At 35.2% G+C, this 24,338-nt stretch overlaps 1 protein-coding gene across 1 annotated transcript in view; it reads right to left on the reverse strand.

Annotated features, from left to right (window-relative positions):
- Positions 1–819: 819 nt before the first annotated feature.
- Positions 820–24,338, reverse strand: part of LOC132732485 (centrosomal protein of 162 kDa-like) — a 53,006-nt gene continuing 29,487 nt past the window's right edge. Inside the window, exons 25-35 of the mRNA XM_060718919.1 lie at positions 17,561–17,696; positions 17,153–17,302; positions 13,625–13,786; positions 12,871–12,954; positions 10,895–11,119; positions 9,886–10,096; positions 8,969–9,139; positions 6,194–6,351; positions 5,302–5,526; positions 4,536–4,685; positions 820–1,831 (exon numbers count right to left, since the gene is read on the reverse strand). Coding sequence (XP_060574902.1) covers positions 1,556–1,831; positions 4,536–4,685; positions 5,302–5,526; positions 6,194–6,351; positions 8,969–9,139; positions 9,886–10,096; positions 10,895–11,119; positions 12,871–12,954; positions 13,625–13,786; positions 17,153–17,302; positions 17,561–17,696 — 1,948 coding nt within the window. The 3' untranslated portion in view covers positions 820–1,555. The remainder of the gene's footprint in view (positions 1,832–4,535; positions 4,686–5,301; positions 5,527–6,193; positions 6,352–8,968; positions 9,140–9,885; positions 10,097–10,894; positions 11,120–12,870; positions 12,955–13,624; positions 13,787–17,152; positions 17,303–17,560; positions 17,697–24,338) is intronic.

Genomic DNA, 24,338 nt, shown 5'->3' on the forward strand with positions numbered 1-24,338 from the left:
CAATGCCTTATGCAAAATATCTAAGCTCTAGGCCTTTTGGGTCTTTACAAGAAGATTTTTTAAATTTATTCTTATAATTCCTTTTGGTTGCCATGGCAACCAGATTTCTGCATGGAATGAAATTCTTTGAACAACTTTGGAAGCCCTTCACCCAAGGATCAATCCTGCCAAGTTTGGTTGAAATTGGACTATTGGTTTTTCACAAGAAGATTTTTTACGTTCACTATATAATCTATATAACAATGACCCGGGGCGGGGCCTATTTTGACCCCAGGGCTATAATTTGAACAATGTTGGTAGAGGTCTACCAGACAATGCCTTATGCAAAATATCTAAGCTCTAGGCTATTTGGGTCTTTACAATAAGGTATTTTAAGTTTTTACTATATGTACATATAGTGAAAATCAATGACCCCGGGGCGGGGCCGATTTTGACCCCAGGGCTATAATTTGAACAATCTTGGTAGAGGTCTACCAGACAATGCCTTATGCAAAATATCTAAGCTCTAGGCCTTTTGGGTCTTTACAAGAAGATTTTTAAAATTTGTTCTTATAATTCCTTTTGGTTGCCATGGCAACCAGATTTCTGCATGGAATGAAATTCTTTGAACAACTTTGGAAGCCCTTCACCCAAGGATCAATCCTGCCAAGTTTGGTTGAAATTGGACTACTGGTTTTTCACAAGAAGATTTTTTAAGTTCACTATATAATCTATATAACACACACACACACACACACACACACACACAAACAAACACACACACACACACAGGTGAATCGCTATATGCCACCGCATCGCAGATGCTGCGGTGGCATAAAAATATCATAATGACAGGTCAAGAAATGGTCCAAATAAAAAGGGACAAGTTGGTAAAAATAAGATTTTGCCGGCCCAGCAGTCTGTGTTATAAATCAAGTATAAGTATAATGTTCTTGCCTGTACTAAATAACTTAATAAGAATTTCAATAAAGCACTTGAGTCAAAGGTTGACAATAAATCTTAACAAGATCACTTTACCTTTACACTTAGCTCTTCTTTAGAGTAAACTTTTCCTATCTTATAATCTACAAATGCAAACTATATCGCCTACAGTACATAGTATTACACTACCTATTTCAGTAAGTTTACATATTTTTCAGTCAGTATATATATATATATATATCTATATCATTCCTCTGTAATCTAAGAAGTACTACTTCTAGCTCGCTGTCAAATCTAACGAAACAAAGTCTTTTTCATGAATCAAAATTTTAGCTACTTTCATTTTTCAACTAGTTAACCAGTCTCAATTTTGACCTACAATTTGTCAATTTCAAATTTCATGTCTTTTTCCCCCCTTGACCTATACAATCATGAAAATTTTAGACTGGTTCCTATTCTAACGACTGGTTCCCTTTCAGACATTCTCTAACCTGGGACATTACATAACATATCAATAACTTAATATCACAGTCTTCATAATTCATACATAAATATAAGTCAACCTATACAACTGTTGTTTCTCCTTTTTCAAATGAGCATACGATCTCGTTACACCAAGTCCTTCTAGTAAATGCTATGATACAGCAGATGATGATAATGGAATTATAACGCCCTGTTTTTGTAATACCCGCAACACTTCTAAGATAGAGTCTAGTTCCATTCGGAATTTCTGAATCTCGTTATTTTTCGTTTCCACAAGTTTACGCCACTTTTCTACTTCTTTTTCTATCTCAACGTCAGCACTAAGTTTAGAGTTTTTAATAATCTGTTGAAGTTCTTGTTCTCTTTGAGAATGCTTCGCTTCTATCTGAATTATCTTCTCTTGTAGTTCTTCAAAATGTCGCATTTCCTGAAATTTTAATAGATTTTACAATAATAATAAAGACTTCATGTTAGAGTGGCAGCGTGGCCGAGTGGTTAATGTTTCAGACTAGTAATCTAAGGGTTGCTGATGACGTGGGTTCAAACCCTGTCAGGGGCAAGACATTGTCTCCTTGAGCAAGAAACTTTACATTCATTGCTTAGTACTGGTTGGTTCCAGGAACGGACACAATAGAGTTTCAATCAGCTTATAGCTACTAAAATATATTTGTATAAACTAAAGACTTTACTTAAACAAGAGGGCCATGATGGCCCTGAGGTCGCTCACCTGTATATAGGCCAGCCACCAACCCCCCACCCCCACCCCCAACGTTGCAGGGCCAATTTAACCCAAGGGCTTTTATTTGCACAAACTTGGTAGACACCCATAAGAAGATGTTTCATGCTAAACATCTAAGCTCTAGCTCATTGGCTTTTTAAAATAAGATTTTTTTAAAGTTTTTACTATACACATATAGTTAAAAACAATGACACCCCTGGGGCCGGGCCAGGGCTTTTATTTGAACAAACTTTGTAGACACTTACTAGAAGATGTTTCATGCTTAATATCTAAACTCTAGCTATTTGGGTTTTTTCAAAGAAGATTTTAAGTTTTTGCTATACACATATAAAGAAAATCATTGACCCCCGGGGCGGGACCAGTTTTGACCCCAGGTCTTTTATTTGAACAAACTTTGTAGACACTCACTAAAAGATGTTTCAAGCCTAATATCTTAACTCTAGCTATTTGGGTTTTTTCAAAGAAGATTTTTTAAGTTTTTGCTATACACATATAAGGAAAATCAATGACCCCCGGGGCGGTGCCAATTTTGACCCAAGGGCTTTTATTTGAACAAACTTGGTAGACACCTATTATAACATGTTTGATGCTAAATATCTTAGCCATAGCTCTTTGAGTTCTTTAAAAGAAGATTTTTTAAGTTTTTACTACATGCATATAGGGAAAATCAATGACCCCCCGGGGTGGGGCCAATTTTGACCCCAGGGCTTTTATTTGAATAAACTTGGTAGACACTTATTAGGACATGTTTCATGCTAAATATCTTAGCTCTAACTCTTTTGGTTCTTTAAAAGAAGATTTTTTAAGTTTTTACTATATGCATATAGGGAAAATCAATGACCCCCTGGGGCGGGGCCAATTTTGACCCCAGGGCTTTTATTTGAATAAACTTGGTAGACACCTATTAGAACATGTTTGATGCTCAATATCTTAGCCATAGCTCTTTGATTTCTTTAAAAGAAGATTTTTTAAGTTTTTACTATATGCATATAGGGAAAATCAATGACCCCCCGGGGCGGGGCCAATTTTGACCCCAGGGCTTTTATTTGAACAAACTTGGTAGAAACCCATTAGAACATATTTCATGCTAAATATCTTAGCTCTAGCTCTTTGGGTTCTTTAAAAGAAGATTTTTTTTAAGTTTTTACTATATGCATATAGGGAAAATCAATGACCCCCCGGGGCGGGGCAATTTTGACCCCAGGGCTTTTATTTGAACAAACTTGGTAGACACTCACTAGAAGATGTTTCATGCCAAATATCTAAGCTCTAGCTCTTAGGGTTTTTTAAAAGAAGATATTTAAAGTTTTTTCTTTTGGTTGCCATGGCAACCAGAGTTCTGCATGGAATTAAATTCTTTGAACAATTTTTAAAGGTGACCACCAATGGAACATTCCTGTGAAGTTTGGATGAAATTGGCTTAGTGGTTTATGAGAAGATGTCATTTTAAGTAAAAGTTTACGGACGGACGAAGGACGGACGACGGACGGACGCCGGACGAAAAGCGATCACAAAAGCTCACCCTGTCACTTTGTGACAGGTGAGCTAAAAAGCATGCCCATTCTTCCCTACAAGTCTCAAATTCCAAGTATGGTAATTGATGGAAATCTTGAATACCAATGTGATAAACATTTAACACTATAAATATTGTTGCTTAGTTATTCAGTTTGATTATATTGTTTTAATGTTAAAAGTTAAAGAAATTATAGTAATATAAAATCAAAGAAATTTATGTCAAATTCAAATAAATAATAGTGATCAACTTCAAAGTCAAAGAAATTAAAGTGACATTATGCCCATGCAAGGGTATATATTGAGTGAACAGCTAAAAGTCCAAATAAGTTTTCATTTTGCCATAATTCCTTTCAAATTCAATTACTTACTTCACATAAATAACTCATTTGGCCCAAGGAAAATTCTATAAATAGCAATGGAATTAACCTGTAACGTTTAATTTATTAAGAGTGGGACAGTCTTTTAATACTATAGGTAGAGCTATATTTTTTCCTAAACTTTTTCCAACATCAACTGTTGCTCAGTCACCATAATACAGTCAGTCTTTTGAAACATATAGTTAATTCAGCTCAACTTGACAGTGAAAATAAGAGCATAATGTCACTTTAAAGGCACATCATGACTCAGAAATCCATATTTTTCTAAATTGTTTAGAAATGTTAAACATGTGTTTGATAATATTTTAAATCGTAACAAATACCAAATAAAAAGTTTTTGAGAAATAAAAAAGAGGCATAATGGGCCTTTAAGTGCTGAATGTCAAAAGTCAAAGTAATCATAATGTACCGACAGGCTGATCATAGTTGCATCAGAGCTGCATTAACAGCAGTCAGCAGCTAAAGGTTAAATAAAAGTAAAAGAACGACAAAGTACTTACAGGAGAATGAGATTTTTTAGCCTCTTTGAGTTCTTTATATAAAGATTTTATAGATTCCTCCAGTCGTGTTTGTTTAATCCTTAGAACAGATGCAGCCTCGGCCTCCACTTCTAGCCGTGCCTGCTGCTCCCGTAGATGTTTTATCATCACCTGCAATTTTAACAAACACTAATATAAAAGAAAAACATAATTTCTATTATAAATGTTGATTAAATATCATTAAAGGAATGGTTTTATCAAATTCAAGAAAAATTTGTATGAACAAGAGCGATCAATGTTCACCTGTCACCTGATGATTGTTTTGAGGGGCAATTAGACAGTTTGTTGCCTATATGTTGTGGCTACTTTGTAGCAGAGCCTTTGGCCCCTTTTTCTATAGTAACAGTATGAACTCTATTGATTTCGTTTGTTCTGTTTACAGTAAGATGGCCCCTTATCCCTATTTAGTAATGATAGGCAGACAATGGAGAAATGATCCAGATATGTTGCCGCTACTCTTTAGCAGGTGACATGAAAATCATTAAAACACTTAAGTGCTAAAAATTCTGCTTTCAAACCAAGAATATAAACACTTTAGACCACACTAAATATCTTGAATTGACTTGTCCATCTTTAAAATGATCATATTTAGGGCAAAATTTTAAAATATGTACTAAATGAATAGCAAATAGTACAGACCATGATCAAACATCACATATATGCTGGCTAATCATGGTCTGCATTGGTCACATGGGTTGCTGCCAGCAGGCTTAAGATTTAATAATACCTCCTGAGTGTCCACTTTACTCTGTAATTCTGCCATGCGAGACGTTGAATGTTCGAGGGCTTGCTGCGCCATTAATCGTTTCACTTCCTGTTGGTGGGAGCGTCGTAGCTGTTCTATTTTCTCCTCGTAGTTTTCTCTTGTCTCGCGCATGACACCCTCATTCTCGGCAAGAACTTTACGTATATCTACCCTGTGCTGGTCTAGTTGTAAGTGTAGCTTGTCAACCTTTTTGAGAATTAATTTTTCCAAATTTCAACAATTTCATTTGGTTAAATACCCAACCTCTTTCTATATTATGATAAAAATGACCTTGGCTCCAGATCCCAAACATGTCAGATTAATATTTACATATGATTATTTTAAACTTAAGTCAAATCTCTTATACTTGTTTACCTTGAAGGGTTTTTATTACATAAAAAGTTCAAGAAAAGCAGTTTTATGTTCAGCACAAACTAGCAACAGATTTTCTACCTTACTGAATGAATTACATGTAGCAACACTAAATAAAAAAAAATTGAAAACACTGAACTTTACGCAGCCTTAGTTTGTAAACATGTAAATTTGTATTATAGAAGCATAGATGTTTTCAGCTAACATATACATAAATGGAACGGTACCAGTTCAAAGCAATTTGCCATATCAAAAAAGAAAAAGACCTCCAATTTCAATAAAAAAAAATTGTCTGTTTTAATCAACCATTCTTCTCCTGAATGTTTGCCCAGCATTGAATGTGGTAAATTCCATTCAAAATTTAAAGAATCTCAATATCAATATACAATATTAGAGCTACCAACAGTATAAAAGCATGGTCAAATTGTATGGATATGCAGGCTGGCATGGCTCTATACTGGTGGCAAAAGGCTTATCATTTTTGTGAATACAACTGTCCTACCTTCATTTTAAGATCCTCGTTTTCTTTGAGCACATCTGAAATATGAGCATCTTCGAACACTTTGGGTTCATATTCTCTCTCTTTTGGCAAGGAAGACAACTCATCTGTGTCAGTAAGGTCAGATCTACTTCCCTTGACCTTCTGTTTACCCTTTTTACCTGGAAAATAGCATCAATGTTATTTATTTATTTGATTTTATGGCTGATGGACTAAGTTAGAAATCAGACTTATTAAATTAGTTTCAAATTTGTATCAACAATTAAACAAAACAAACCCTTTTTTTAACCAATGCAGCTCAATTATGGTCAAGTGATTATTGTCCTTCAGTATAAAATTCTAATTATAATCTCTAATTAAAATTATAATTACATGTAAAATTAACTACTACAGTCTTAGCCAAAAAAAAATTAAACTTCTCAATAACAGATGATAAGGAAAGCATTGTCCACAAGTAAGAGAAATGCACTTTTTTGCTAATTTCATTAAATGACATTTTTAACAACATGGTGTCTATACCACTTAACTGGCAGTGGAAAGCCTTAGGAGTTCTTCTGAGCATTATGTGTAGCATAATTATGTGGGCACTGATGTACAACTATGACCTTCTGTAAGCTAGCTAGATAGCCTCTTCACATGAAAAAATTCAATGACCATGGCGTGATACAACTACTAAATATTTACTCCACATCGCCATTGAATCAGGTTCAGAAAAATTCTGGACTATATACTGTATATAACTACATAGTTCAATGTTGTATCACCCAACACCCAAATACAACTCAAATGCAGACTTTACAACAAATCTATGTACATCTTTTATCTCAGTATACGTGTAATATAAAACAAGAGCCGGTTGAACCGGGTGATGCTCCCCAAATAGGTTTTGGACACAGGAAGGTATACCTCTTGTAGTGTCAGAGTTATGTCACAGACAAAGTTCAAAGTGTAAAAATAACCCAAATGTTGTGCATGACACATTGTCTCAATATGGTGATCATTTTTGTGAAATACAGTAGAAATTCGGTAAGTCGAAGTTGAAGGGACTTGCGTAAAAACTTCGACACATCGGGACTTCGACTCATGAATTGCTCTCAATTCCATGACAAAATTTCGACCCGTGACTAGTTCTAATTACAAGATCTATAACGAAACCTATTTCATATTTTTCCATCATTAATCTGATATTTTACATTTTACAATGATAAATATAGCATTTTAAATAGTTTTTTCACGGCTAATTATTTGAGCTTCCCGTTGACGTATACAATAGAGTTACAAAAGGCGTAACAATACGAAAGTTCCGATAAGTAGACCAGCTAATAGTAAATATTTCGCGTGTTATTCTCACGCGACACCGGGTTACCGATGTTTTCAAATGAAAGTAGTTCTAACTGTTTACTTTCAAATATCACTACGGCAATTAAAATAGAAACAATTAAAGCATTTTATCACACATCTTATCACAAACAAAGGCTGTTTGAACACACGACTGTGTAATTAACACCTGTCACACAAGTTGATTGGAATAGAGTTACAAAAGGTGTAACAATATGAAAGGGCGATAACTAAACCAGCTTATAGTAAATATTTCGCATGTTATTCTCACGTGACACCCGGTTACCAATGTTTTCAAATGAAAGTAGTTCTTACTGTTTACTTCCAAATATCACTACGGCAATTAAAATATAAACGATTAAAGCATTTTATCACACATTTTATCGCGAACAAAGGCTGTTTGAACACACGGCTGTGTAATTAACACCTGTCACACAAGTTGATTGGAAATCGTCTTCGCAGCCAGATAAGGTGTGAAAAAGATCGAAGTTGTCAAAATAATCGAACGACTTTGACTTATTTGTGGTAAATTGCACTAGATTTACTTTATATGGACCACAAAAAAACTTTAACACATCGAAAAATTCGACACAGAAAATTTCGACTCATGAATAGGTTTTTATAAGGAATATATAGGGGGAAAAATCGGGACTTTCATTTTTCTTCGACACATCAAGAAAATCGACTAATCGAAGTTCGACTCATAGAAGTTCTACTTTAGTTGTAAAATCCAACTTCAAATAACGAAGTTATGGGCCGGACATGATTTTGCTGCAAGGTCATGCTGTGACCTTGACCTTCAAGGTTGCAACCCAAATGTTGCATGTGACACGTCGATTTAATATGGTGATCATTTTTGTTAAATAGTTGTAAAATCCAACTTCAAATAATGAAGTTATGTGCCGGACACGATTTTGCTGCAAGGTCATGTTGTGACCTTGACCTTCGAGGTAGCAACCCAAATGTTGCATGCCACACGTCATCTCAATATGGTGATAATTTCTGTGAAATAGTTTTAAAATCTAACTTCAAATAACGAAGTTATGGGCCGGACACGATTTTGCTGCAAGGTCATGGTGTGACCTTGACCTTCAAGGAAGCGACCCAAATGTTGTGCATTATACATCATCTCAATATGATGATCATTTCTGTGAAATATTTTTAAAATCAGACTTCAAATAACGAAGTTATGGACTAGACACGATGTTGCTGCAAGGTCATGCTGTGACCTTGACCTTCAAGGTAGCGAGCAAAATGTTGCGCTTGACAAGTTGTCTCAATATGGTGATCATTTCTGTGAAATATTTTTAAAATCCGACTTCAAATAACGAAGTTATGGGCCGGACACGAATTCCGGACGTACAGACGGACAACCCGACGACTATATGCTCCCCCGAAATTTTTCGGGGAGCATAATAAATAGAAATTTATAAAACCTACCTAAATCATTAGTGTAAGACATGTGCTTTTCTTTGCGTAGTCGTTCTAAAGATTTCTGCATGACCTGAAGATCATGGTTTTTGTTTTCTACCTCCTGTTGCAGAGATCTCACCAAGGTACGTAACTCTGTCTCAACTTCCTTTGCATTCTCAGCTTCTGCCTTTCCTGACACAAAAAATAAAAAATTATTTATACATTCCTGTAAGACTATATGCTATTTTCCATCAGAAAAACATGTGAAAAAACTAAATTTAAACATACAAATCAAATCTAAAATAACTGGACAAGATTTAGATAAATAGATAATGCTGATAGTTTAAACCAGCTTAAAATGCCTTTAAAGTTAATCAATGACTTTACACAACGACTATCACTATAAAAGCACAAAATAAAAATTGGCTCACAAAGTGACACGAAAATAAAAATTGTTTGTTTGCAGCTCAATTTAGAAGCTCTTGAACAAGTTTTAACAAATGGATTTCATAAACAATTGGACACAGAAAATCAAGAAAGTTGAGCATTTGTATTGGATACTTGTAGTCATAAAAGTTTAATGTATTTTGGGACAATATTTGCTGTCCTATTGCAAATTACATATATGAATAGTAAACACTTTATCAATTCAATTAATTATTAAATTTAATGATTATATATTATTATTAATTACATCATTTACATAAAAACATATATTTTCAATTTTATGTGATCTGACCTTTTTTTCTTCTAATATAAAACTAAATAAACAACACCAAAGAGATGATGAAAAAATGTGAAAATTTCAGGATTCATGTAAAATATGAGAATTTCGGGACCAATGTGTGAACTTCCATGTGTTTGAAATGTTTTTATCACAAAGGGAAATAAAATGTTTGGCTACTAGTAAAAGAGAGATTTTAATCAGAAATTCACAAGCTTACCTTCTAATGATTTCTTTGATTTGGCAAGTTCAGCAGTTAGCCTGTCTGCCTCGGCTTGTAATTCCTTCACTTGTACTTTATATCTTTCTCTAACACTCTCCAATTCTCGTTCCAGGGCCAAAGAATGTGTGTGAGGATGGACATGATCAGCTTGGCCCTGGTATATGGATAATTGAAGTTCCAACTCCTTGATCCTTTCTTCAAATTGTAACTAAAATCAGAGTAATAGTTTTTGAAAATGGATATAACAAGAGCTGTCAGAAGGACAGCATGCTTGACTTTCCTTAGTGCTTGAAAGTATTACAATATCCTGGATAAGGAAAATTCCATGTTTAAGGGGAGATTGTGGCGGCGCGGCCGAGTGGTTAACGCGCCTGACTAGTAATCTAAGGATTGCTGACCACGTGGGTTCAAACCCTGTCAGGGGCAAGACGTTGTTTCCTTGAGCAAGAAACTTTACATTCATTGCTTAGTACTGGTTGGTTCCAGGAACGGATTCGAGAGTGTTTCAATAATCTAATAGCTTCCAACACAATCAAACTAAAATAAACTTGTATAAACCAAGGGGAGATAATTCTGAAAATATTTCGTCCAGAGTTATAGACCTTGTCACATAAGATGTGGTTGATGATAAGGGACTTATATTTGAAGTGTGTAAATTATACCTTTAGAATTAAAAAAGTTATAATGAAAAATATTTTATTGCACAAAAACTTTAATCTGGATGTGGATGTTGGTATGAGTAGGACAGCTCATCAAATATTTTGTATAGTCAAGCTAAAAACAGTATGCCCTCCCAAACTGTCAATAAAAGGGCATCAAAATCAATGCTAGTTTCATAGGATTTGGTACATGTCCTAAACTTGTGACCAAGATGACACCCCTATGACAAGTTTTAAGTGAATACTTTCCATGATTGTAGAGACAGATCTTGAGCACATGTCATATTTACTATTACCATTATCTCTTGTGTTGGTAACAACTATTACCATTTTTGCCAACAACTTACTTTAATAGAATGGTATTTCTGTTCAACCCCACGCATCAGTTTATTGGTCTCACCATCTTTTTCCTCGAGTTCTTTTTCCAGTTTCTTCACTCGACTCTCTAGTACCTCCGTGTAGGCAGTTCTGTTGTTGTTGGCAGCATTATCAGGTGCGGCCGCGGCAGCTATCATCAATGACTGCAGTGAATTTGGATTACGTCTCTTCAATATCGCCTCCATCTCTTTGACCTGTGTTGAAATGTTATCCTTAAGTTATTTCACACTAACACAAAAAGTAAAATACTATTTCTTTTTCATATATGAATGTAAATTCTCCACAAAACAAGAGGGCCATGATGGCCCTGAGGTCGCTCACCTGTATATAGGCCCCCGGAGTGGGGCCAGTTTAAAACCCAGGGCTTTTATTTGAACAAACTTGGAAGACACTCATTAGAAGATGTTTCACAATGTTAAGTTTTTACTACACACATGTAATGAAAAACAATGATCTCACACCCCTCCCCCCCCCCCCCCCCGGCAGGGCCAATTTTCACCCAAGGGCTTTTATTTGAACAAACTTGGTAGACATCCATAAGAAGATATTTCATGCTAAACATCTAAGCTCTAGCTCATTGGGTTTTTTAAAAGAAGATTTTTAAGTTTTTACTACACACATATAGTAAAAAACAATGACACCCCTGGGGCGGGACCAGTTTTGACCCCAGGGCTTTTATTTGAACAAACTTTGTAGACACTTACTAGAAGATGTTTCATGCTTAATATCTAAACTCTAGCTATTTGGGTTTTTTCAAAGAAGATTTTTTAAGTTTTTACTATATGCATATAGGCAAAATCAATGACCCCCGGGGCGGGGCCAATTTTGACCCCAGGGCTATTATTTGAACAAACTTTGTAGACACTCACTAGAAGATGTTTCATGCTTAATATCTAAACTCTAGCTATTTGGTTTTTTTTCAAAGAAGATTATTTCAGTTTTTGCTATACACATATAAGGAAAATCAATGACCCCCCGGGGCGGGGCCAATTTTGACCCCAGGACTTTTATTTGAACAAACTTGGTAGACACCCATTAGAAGATGTTTCATGCTGAATATCTTAGCTCTAGCTCTTTGAGTTCTTTAAAAGAAGATTTTTTAAGTTTTTACTATATGCATATAGGGAAAATCAATGTCCCCCGGGGCGGGGCCAGTTTTGACCCCAGGGCTTTTATTTGAACAAACTTGGTAGACACTCATTAGAGGATGTTTCATGCTGAATATCTTAGCTCTAGCTCTTTTGGTTCTTTAAAAGAAGATTTTTCAAGTTTTTACTGTATGCATATAGGGAAAATCAATGACCCCCTGGGGCGGGGCCAATTTTGACCCCAGGAATTTTATTTGAACAACTTTGGTAGACACTCACTAGAAGATGTTTCATGCCAAATATCTAAGCTCTAGCTCTTAGGGTTTTTTAAAAGAAGATATTTTAAGTTTTTTCTTTCGGTTGCCATGGCAACCAGAGTTCTGCATGGAATTAAATTCTTTGAACAATTTTTAAAGGTGACCACCAAAGGAACATTCCTGTGAAGTTTGGATGAAATTGGCTTAGTGGTTTATGAGGAGATGTCATTTAAAGTAAAAGTTTATGGACGGACGACGGACGGACGCCGGACGGACGCCGGACGAAAAGCGATCACAAAAGCTCACCCTGTCACTTTGTGACAGGTGAGCTAATAACATTTGAAACCACTCTTGCACAGGAAAAAATGATTCCTTTTGTTGGTTTGGTTGGTTTTACATCACACCAACACCATTTAGGTCATACGGCGCCAAAACAGGAGTGATGATTTTGGCTAACCACTGGTGTTACAAATTGATAATGATTACAATGGTACATGTCTTTTCTGCAGATACTGCTTGTCAACAGTGGCTACTTTTTACAATGAATTATATTGGCCTTTTAAATACAGACAATGAAGCAACTTTCAGTTAAGATCATACCTGTCTTTGCAGATCTTGTATTTTCTTCTGGTCACCAGCACGCTCCCTGGCTCTAACTTTACTGTCCTCAACACGCTTGCCAGACTAAAATTTTCAATATATGTACTCCTGATTAAATAATATGTTTTATCATATACATATACTTGTCTCTATTTAAACTGCAATACATATTGTTTATAATATTATCAGCATATATGGACTGGCAGAGGCAAAAAACTGTTCAAAACAATGTAATCCAGTATGCTGTTGTACGTTTATAAAACTACTGTTTAATTGGCGGAATGGCCGAATGTATAAGTAAATGCGTCAGACTAGTAATCTAATGATCGCTAGGTCATTGGTTTAAACCAAGTCAGAGGCAGTCCTTGTTTCCTTGAGCAAGAAACTTTACACTCATTGCTCAGTACTGGTTGGTTCCAGAAACAGATTTCGAAAGTGTATCTATATTCTATAAACTTTTAGCTTCCTACACAATGGAACTAAAAGATGTACTCTTTTAGCTCTTATACTGGTAAAATAAATTCTGTATAAACCAAAAGTACTGTTGAATATATAACTGTTCGTCCATTATAGAAAGTAACAAAGTACATGTTTAAGATGAAATGCTCATTAAAAGAGTGATCTTGATTGAAGACTCTAGTAATGTGACTCTCAGTGGAACACAGATACATGTATACTATAAACTCAATGCTAAAAAGTATTTTTTTCTCCTTTTTTAATCTGAAAAACCCTCAAAATTTTTCAGTGTTAATACCTCAGTTTGAAGTTCTTCAATCCTCATCTTGAGTTTGTGTATTTCATCTTCCCTGGTCTTGAGCTTCCTGGTTCCCTTGTCCAGTAGTTCCTGGTTCTCGGCATACCATTTTAATTTGTTCTTCAGTTTATCTATGTCTTTTTGGTATTCCTTCTCTAATTCCTATATCATATAAGAATGTGTAATCAATTATTTGAAGTCCTTTAGTTTATTAAATGTCCTACTCACAGTATCACCTCTTTGCAAACAAGATGAGTGTGTACCCTTAAATGAAATATAAACCAATTGATTTTGATTTATTATGGCATATTAATCGATTTTTTTGTTTGTTTGAAGTTGGAATAAAAATAATGTTATCACATCCTTGTTCATTTCCTGGATATACAAGAAATATAAAAATGAGCATCCATTTATAATTTTTATAGTACATGTGATTTTTGGAAATTTCCCTGTCAAATACACAATAATTCTACAATTTTCTGTGATTATAGTTTTGGCAGCAAAAGGGTATATCTATGATGGTTTATTGGCATCAAATATAACAAGAGGGCCATGAAGGCCCTGAGGTCTCTCACCTGTATATAGCCCCCCCCCCCCCAGGCCAATATAGTTAAAAACAATGACACCCCTGGGGCAGGGCCAGTTTTGAGCCCCGGGCTTTTATTTGAACAAACTTTGTAGATATTTACTTAAATATATGCATATAGGGAAAATCAATGACCCCCGGAGCGGGGCCAATTTTGACCCCAGGGCTTTTATTTGAACAAACTTGGTAGACACTCACTAGAAGATGTTTCATGCCAAATATCTTAGCTCTAGCTCTTTGGGTTCTTTAAAAGAAGATTTTTTAAGTTTTTACTATATGCATATAGGGAAAATCTATGACCCCCTGGGGCAGGGCCAATTTTGACCTCAGGGCTTTTATTTGAACAAACTTGGTAGACACTCATTAGAAGATGTTTCATGCTAAATATCTTAGCTCTAGCTCTTTGGGTTCTTTAAAAGAAGATTTTTTAAGTTTTTACTATATGCATATAGGGAAAATCAATGACCCCCTGGGGCTGGGCCAATTTTGACCCCAGGGCTTTTATTTAAACAAACTTGGTAGACACTCACTAGAAGATGTATCATGCCAAATATCTAAGCTCTAGCTCTTACAGTTCTTTAAAAGAAGATTTTTTAAGTTTTTACTATATGCATATAGGGAAAATCAATGACCCCCTGGGGCAGGGCCAATTTTGACCCCAGGGCTTTTATTTGAACAAACTTGGTAGACACTCACTAGAAGATGTTTCATGCCAAATATCTTAGCTCTAGCTCTTTGGGTTCTTTAAAAGAAGATTTTTTAAGTTTTTACTATATGCATATAGGGAAAATCTATGACCCCCTGGGGCAGGGCCAATTTTGACCCCAGGGCTTTTATTTGAACAAATTTGGTAGACACAAACTAGAAGATGTTTCATGCCAAATATCTTAGCTCTAGCTCTTTGGGTTCTAAATCTTTAAAAGAAGATTTTTTAAGTTTTTACTATATGCATATAGGGAAAATCAATGACCCCCTGGGGCGGGGCAAGTTTTGACCCCAGGGCTTTTATTTGAACAAACTTGGTAGACACTCACTAGAATATGTTTCATGCCAAATATCTAAGCTCTAGCTCTTAGGGTTGTTTAAAAGAAGATATTTAAAGATTTTTCTTTCGGTTGCCATGGCAACCAGAGTTCTGCATGGAATTAAATTCTTTGAACAATTTTTAAAGGTGACCACCAAAGGAACATTCCTGTGAAGTTTGGATGAAATTGGCTCAGTGGTTTATGAGGAGATGTCGTTTAAAGCAAAAGTTTACGGACGGACGGAAGGCCGGCCGGACGGACGCCGGACGAAAAGCGATCACAAAAGCTCACCCTGTCACTTTGTGACAGGTGAGCTAAAAAGTGTCATGTTGCTGTGCTTACTTTGAGTTTTAAAATATCTTACTGATAATCTATCAATAATACTGGTGACAGGGCCTGCTTTTCAGTGAGCACAGTATTTTAGGGATTTTTTTATTATTATTATTTAGATGATAAACAGGCCTTAATGAATTTTTACAGAATAGATTCATCTTACGCGTTTGGTGAAGTTTTTATACCTAGCCAATAAGGTTCAATTTCCAGTTTTCTTCTTTTAGATTGAACATTAGGAAGAACAACCGGATTTTGAATCATGTATTTTTTTGAAAACTCCCTGCTCTAACTTTACGTCCTTTACATCTTCCAGTTAAATTTCAATATTGACCCTATTAAAATAATGTTAATACAATCTGGCTATTTATCAATTAATATTGTTTATAAATACAGTATAGACTGGAAGCAAAAAATTTCAAACAATGTAACCATATGTTAGATATTAATTTGGATTTAAACTGACCCTTGCCTCTTGATAAATGTTTTGACTATTCAGCTCTGTTCAGGTCTCTCGTTCAAACCAATCTCCATGTTTCTCTAGCCTCCACTCGAAGAATTCTGCAGTACTCATTCCAACGGTTAATGCATCAACGATTCCGCTGAAAATATCATCTAAGATTATTAGTTGCATTTCAATGAAAAACGTGCATTTTTAAATTTATCTTTGAATTTTGCTAATTCATGAAAGGAAATAGTTATTGCATATAAAATTTTTTAAAAATTGTCAAATCTTTCAAAATTCTATTCAAACTTTTTCAGGAAAGTTTGGAATGTAACTGTTTCTCCCAAATAGAGTTTATCCTGCAGAGGTAGTACTATACTGTATATACAACGTTTAATTTTTTAGAGTTCTATTTACCTTGGCTTGTGTGAGCCTCGGACTCTAGTTGAGCAATAGCCCCTGATTGTCCCCTGCAGCAATCTTCTTCTGGGCTTCTGGCCTGTTATCAGCCCCTTATTCTTATACTGCTCTTCTTCTGTTCTAACTGGGTCCTAAAAAAAATAGCCACAAATACAATGACTAAATGTTTACAAAGTTCATGTTAACCAGTTAACCTGCTATATTTCTATAAGGGATCTGTCCAGCTTTGAATTTGAAACAGTCCATTCAAAAAGTTCAAGGGATTTCAATATCAAAATACAAAAAATGAGCTGCCAACAGTAAAAATATCTTACTCATAATCTATCAATTATACTGTAGACAGGGCCTGCTTTTCAGCGAGCACAGTATTTTAGGGATTTTTTTATTATTATTATTATTTAGATGATAAACAGGCCTTAATGAATTTTTACAGAATAGATTCATCATACGCGTTTGGTGAAGTTTTATACCTAGCCATAAGGTCAATTTCCAGTTTTCTTTTTTACGATTGAAATGGCATAAAACGAGCGGATTTGTGAAGGCATGATATTAAAATATCATCCTGTACATACCTTAACATATTACCCTATCCAGTTATATTACTCAGTTACATTTCACATACCAGTGTAACAACAATGAACAGTCCTGGCTATTTATTTAATAGTGACAAACAATAACGCACTTTAACTGACAATAGAAATTTATTTGGATTTTAAACCTACCCTTGCCTCCTCTGACTTCATAGTTTTTGACTGTTCCAGCTCCCTGTTCAGGTGCTCTCTTTCCAGTACCAACTTCTCCACATGTTTCTCTAGCTCCACTCGAGATTGTTGCAGTACCGATATCTCACGGTTTAATGCATCACACGTCCGCTGAAAATATCATCTAAGATTATTAGTTGCATTTCAATGAAAAACGTGCATTTTTAAATTTATCTTTGAATTTTGCTAATTCATGAAGGAAATAGTTATTGCATATAAAATTTTTTAAAAATTGTCAAATCTTTCAAAATTCTATTCAAACTTTTTCAGGAAAGTTTGGAATGTAACTGTTTCTCCCAAATAGAGTTATCCTGCAGAGGTAGTACTATACTGTATATACAACGTTTAATTTTTTAGAGTTCTATTTACCTTGGCTTGTGTGAGCTCGGACTCTAGTTGAGCAATAGCCCCCTGATTGTCCCCTGCAGCAATCTTCTTCTGGGCTTCTGGCCCTGTTATCAGCCCCTTATTCTTATACTGCTCTTCCTTCTGTTCTAACTGGGTCCTAAAAAATAGCCACAAATACAATGACTAAATGTTACAAAGTTCATGTTAACCAGTATAACCTGCTATATTTCTATAAGGGATCTGTCCAGCTTTGAATTTGAAACAGTCCATTCAAAGTTCAAGGGATTTCAATATCAAAATACAAAAATTGAGCTGCCAACAGTATAGAGCCTGGTCAGACTACATGGATGTGCAGGACTGCCTGGCTCTATACTGGTGACAAAGGCTGATCACATTTGGTTCTAGCAGGTTTAGGGTTAAGATTCTTGTAAAAAAACACCAGCAAGTTGCAACAGACAGAAATGTATGACTAAATGTTACAAAGTTATACTGTTAAAATTCTTCTATATGATATTGAGCAGATCAAAATTAATATAAAATAAAATTGATATCTGTTAATACTGCATATACTTGTATTATCATAACATCATAACATGTGTTATTCTGCAATACATCATAATGTAAAAAACAATAGCTATTACATTCATAACATCAGGTCAGGCCAATAACTTGTAATTCTGTACTTAAACATCTGTTTGTTCATATCTAACATGCACATGCATATTATAGTTCATAATAATCAATTCTATCTTGTTATAAATCATCGCAAATATCACATCTAATATTTATGATGCTTATACATGTATATGATAATATAAAACATTTGTTGTAGTGAGATATTGCAACAATAAAATACATAATGACAATAAAAAATATCTTGCACTATAGGATGGATTTTAAAGACTTTATTTTAGTTTGATTGCTTAGAAAGCTATCAGCATAAAGATACACTCTAAAATCTGTTCCTGGAAACAACCAGTACTATGCGCTGAATGTAAAGTTTCAGGCACAAGGAAACAATGGCTTGCCCCTGACAGGGTTTAAACCTACATGTCCAGCAATCCTTAGATTACTAATTTGACGAGTTAATCTCCCGACCATGCCACTCTACTGGTTATAAGTCACCTTATATATAAATTCAACAATTCACGGTAAATTTCCTTTGTCTGAACGTCAATGAATTTGAGCATCCGCGCAGTCTGATCAGGATCCATGCTTTTAGCTATCAGTTTCTCTACTTGTAATAGAGTTGGTAAACAAACAGCATGGATCCTGATCAGACTGTGTGGATGCGCAGGCTGGTCTGGATCCATGCTGGTCGCAAACGCACTATGTTGGTTTTGTCATGACGCGGCTCCTTTGCTAAATACATCAAACAATAAGCACTGCAAGGTCCTTCCTTTATATCACTATGTATTAATGGCATTTTTAGACATTGTCCAAAAATAAAGATTACAAATTTTACATTATCAAGAAATGTTTCCAGATGTAAGACAGAACAATTTATGTCCCTCATATTGTAGAAGTATTACAATTCTATATTCCTCAAAAATATATAATTATAACTATTTAAGTTTGCAGCATTATCTACTTCAAGCGAGAGAAAAAAACATAGCAGAAGAAAAACATCTCCAACTAGGAAAAAATTAACAAAAACAATATTTTAGTAGCGCTAGATTTAGGAAATTATCTAGCTTTTGAAATACAATCAGTAACAGTACCAAAAAGATATGTTAAAAGCAAAAAAAAAATATGTTAACTCTATGCAAAAATTTTCAAATCCAAAAAACAAGAAAATAACTTAAAACAAATAAATATTAACTGGATTTCCAAACAAGCAAATATAAAAAAAAGAAAATTGATATTAACAAAGGCTTATTTATGTGAATGTTATTGAGAAGGGAAAGTCCAGCGAAAAAGGATAGTCCATAATGGAAAATTTTCAGGTATCCTGCTTGAAAACCCTAGAAACATAATTTACGAGATATGCTCTAGGCAATATTCAGACAATATCTGGATATTTTATCATCTCTAGTGACCTTGACCTTGCAAATATGAACCTAAATTGCATGTGTCCCACTTGTAGTCATGATAATTAATTATCATTTGTGTTACAATCCATCAATAAATGAAGACTAAATGGTCCCCGAACACTCACTTTGACCTCTCCATGTGACCTTGACTTTGGTTGCAGGGACCTGGATTATGTGTGAAATACTTAGCTTCACAATGGTAGTTATGATAAAAACCACTTGTGTGTCAATCCCTCAATAAATGATGACTAAATGGTCTGAATACACATTTTCATATTTTATCTGAACCTTGACCCCTATGTGTGACCTTGACCTTGGCCATAGGCACTTGAATTTTGCATGCTACACTGAGCTTTACAGTTGTGCCAAGTTATATTGAAATCCCTCTATGCATGTAGAAGTTTTGCTCAGGACAAGATTTTTTCAATGACCTCTAAGAGTGACCTTTACCTTTGACATGCACATGACACTGCTTCTTGTAGTAGTGAACATTTCTATAAATTATCTTTAGAATCCCTCAATATGTGTAAGAGATATGCTATGGACAACAAGAGCGATCAGTAATCACATGTGTCGCCTCATGATGGCCAATTTCATGTTGGGACAAATTTTTTGACAGACGGACAGACAGACGGACAGTGCACAACTAGACTTGGTACTGATCATTCCTGTAAAGTTTGGATAAAATTGCACCAGTAGTTTATGAGGAGTAGTCCTCACAAGCTTTTGCGTATCTGGCAACACACAGAAACAAGAGGGCCATGATGGCCCTGAGGTCGCTCACCTGTATATAGCCCCCCTAACCCCCCCACACCCCGGGCCAATTTTTACCCAAGGGCTTTTATTTTGTTTATTTGAACAGACTTGGTAGACACCCATAAGAAGATGTTTCATGCTAAACATCTAAGTTCTAGCTCATTGGGTTTTTTTAAGAAGATTTTAAAAGTTTTTACTATACACATATAGTTAAAAACAATGACCCCCTGGGGCAGGGCCAGTTTTGACCCCCGGGCTTTTATTTGAACAAACTTTGTAGACACTCACTAGAAGATGTTTCATACTTTAATATCTAAACTCTAGCTATTTGGGTTTTTTTAAAGAAGATTTTTAAGTTTTTGCTATACACATATAAGGAAAATCAATGACCCCCCCCCCCCCCCCCGGGCGGGGCCCTTTTTTGAACAAACTTGGTAGACACTCATTAGAACATGTTTCATGCTAAATATCTTAGCTCTAGCTCTTTGAGTTCTTTAAAAGAAGATTTTTTAAGTTTTTACTATATGCATATAGGGAAAATCAATGACCCCCTGGGGCGGGGCCAATTTTGACCCCAGGGCTTTTATTTGAACAAACTTGGTAGACACTCATTAGAAGATGTTTCATGCTAAATATCTTAGCTCTAGCTCTTTGGGTTCTTTAAAAGCAGATTTTTTAAGTTTTTACTATATGCATATAGAGAAAATCTATGACCCCCTTGGGCGGGGTCAATTTTGACCCCAGGGCTTTTATTTGAACAAACTTGGTAGACATTCACTAGAAGATGTTTCATGCCAAATATCTTAGCTCTAGCTCTTATGGTTCTTTAAAAGAAGATTTTTAAAGTTTTTACTATATGCATATAGGGAAAATCAATGACCCCCAGGGTGGGGCCAATTTTGACCACAGGGCTTTAATTTGAACAAACTTGGTAGACACTCACTAGAAGATGTTTCATGCATAATATCTTAGCTCTAGCTCTTTGGGTTCTTTAAAAGAAGATTTTTTAAGTTTTTACTATATGCATATAGGGAAAATATATGACCCCTGGGGCGGGGCCAATTTTGACCCCAGGGCTTTTATTTGAACAAACTTTGTAGACATCCACTAGAAGATGTTTCATGCTTAATATCTAAGCTCTAGCTCTTACGGCTCTTTTAAAGAAGATTTTTAAGTTTTTACTATATGCATATAGGGAAAATCAATGACCCCCCGGGACAGGGCCAATTTTGACCCCAGGGCTTTTATTTGAACAAACTTGGTAGACACTCACTAGAAGATGTTTCATGCCAAATATCTTAGCTCTAGCTCTTTGGGTTCTTTAAAAGAAGATTTTTTAAGTTTTTACTATATGCATATAGGGAAAATCAATGACCCCCTGGGGCGGGGCCAATTTTGACCCCAGAGCTTTTATTTGAACAAACTTGGTAAACACTCACTAGAAGATGTTTCATGCCAAATATCTTAGCTCTAGCTCTTAGGGTTATTTAAAAGAAGATATTTAAAGATTTTTCTTTCGGTTGCCATGGCAACCAGAGTTCTGCCTAGAATTAAATTCTTTGAACAATTTTTAAAGGTGACCACCAAAGGAACATTCCTGTCAAGTTCGGATGAAATTGGCTCAGTGGTTTATGAGGAGATGTCATTTAAAGCAAAAGTTTACGGACGGACGCCGGACGGACGGACGGACGGACGCCGGACGAAAAGCGATCACAAAAGCTCACCCTGTCACTTTGTGACAGGTGAGCTAAAAAACACCTTTTTATCAAAGGGCCATAACTCGGCCAAAAATCATTCAACCGGAAAACCCGTGCAATATGCGCAAGGACTTGAGCTACAGATCAATCCTGTAAAGTTTCATTGAAATTGCATTAGTGGTATAAGAGAAGTAGTCCGGACAAACTTTAAAAATAAAAATTATAACAGGGCCATAACTCTGACAAAAATCATTGAACCGGAAAATGCTGACAATATGCACAACTATACTTGGTACTGATCATTCCTGTAAAGTTTGGATGAAATTGCACCAGTAGTTTATGAGGAGTAGTCCGGACAAGCTTTTGTGTATCTGGCAACACACAGAAAAAAACACCTTTTTATCAAAGGGCCATAACTCGGCCAAAAATCATTCAACCAGAAAACCCGTGCAATATGCGCAAGGACTTGAGCTACAGATCAATCCTGTAAAGTTTCATTGAAATTGCATTAGTGGTATAAGAGAAGTTGTCCGGACAAACTTTAAAATTAAAAATTATTAAAGGGCCATAACTCTGACAAAAATCATTGAACCGGAAAATGCTGACAATATGCACAACTAGACTTGGTACTGATCATTCCTGTAAAGTTTGGATGAAATTGCACCAGTAGTTTATGAGGAGTAGTCCGGACAAGTTTTGTGACGGACGGACAGACGGACGGACAGACGGACAGACAGACGACGGAGAAGTGATCCCTATATGTCGCCACTACTCCGTAGAGGCGACACAAAAATCTCTATATTTTATCATCTTTAGTGACCTTGACCTTGCATATATTAACCTAAATTACATGTTTTACACATATATGAAGTTTCATTAAAATTCCTCAATGTGTGTAGGAGATATGCTCTGGATAAATTGGTTGCCGCCCATCCGTCTGCCCGCCAGGGGAGAACTTTAATATGACCCTTTTTTTAAAATGGGGATGACCTGTTTTTAAATGGGTGTATAACAAGAGCTGTCACAGGAGACAGCCAAGCTCGACTAATAAAATACTGGACGCAGTAAGGAGGACAAAACTATGAAAGAAAAATCAATTATGTATAATTATGTATTAAGTTATAGTAAAAAATAACATTTGTTAAAATAAATTCCAAGATCAAGGGGAATAATTCTAGAAATAGTCATGCTAGAGTTATGGACCTTACCACACAACATTTGTGTAATGATAAGACATATATATTTGAAGTTTGAAGTAGATACCTTAAAAGATAAAGAAGTTATTATATTTCTTAAAGAAAACCTAAGTTCAAAGAGAGATAAATCTGTAAATATTGCTTCAAGAGTTATGAACATTGTCACATAAAATGTAATTGATGATAAGGAATAAGTATTTGAAGTTTGAGGTAGATACCTTTAAAAATAAAAAAATTAAAATAAAAAATAATATTTTTCTAGTAAATAAATCTAAGTTTATGGGGAGATAATTCTTGCAATATTGGTGCTAGAGTTATGAACCTTGTCACATAAGATGTGGATTATGATAACGTAAATACATTTGAAGTATGAAGTTGATCCCTTTAGAAATAAATAAGTTACAGTCAAAAATAATATTTTTTATGGAAAATTCTAAGTTCAAAGGGAGATAAATCTGAAAATATTGGTGCTAGAGTTATGAACCTTGTCACATAAGATGGGGATGATGATAACGTAAATATATTTGAAGTATGAGGTTGATCCCTTAAGAAATAAAGAAGAAACAGTAAGAAATAGTATTTTTTGAGGAAAATTCTAAGTTCAAGGGGAGATAAATCTGAAAATATTGGTGCTAGAGTTATGAACCTTGTCACATAAGATGGGGATGATGATAACGTAAATATATTTGAAGTATGAGGTTGATCCCTTAAGAAATAAAGAAGAAACAGTAAGAAATAGTATTTTTTGAGGAAAATTCTAAGTTCAAGGGGAGATAAATCTGAAAATATTGGTGCTAGAGTTATGAACCTTGTCACATAAGATGGGGATGATGATAATGTACATATATTTGAAGTATGAGGTTGATCCCTTAAGAAATAAAGAAGTATCAGTAAAAAATAGTATTTTTTAAGGAAAATTCTAAGTTCAAGGGGAGATAAATCTGAAAATATTGGTGCTAGAGTTATGAACCTTGTCACATAAGATGTGGTTGATGATAAGGAACATATATTTGAAGTTTGAAGTTGATACCTTAAGAAATGACAAAGTTATAGTGAAAAATATTTTACTGCACCAAAACTTTAATCTAAAATCTGGACGCGGACGCGGACGCCGGGG

Source organism: Ruditapes philippinarum, unplaced genomic scaffold (genome assembly GCF_026571515.1).
Source record: "Ruditapes philippinarum isolate M1 unplaced genomic scaffold, ASM2657151v2 ctg269_1_1_1_1, whole genome shotgun sequence".
NCBI lineage: Eukaryota > Metazoa > Mollusca > Bivalvia > Venerida > Veneridae > Ruditapes > Ruditapes philippinarum.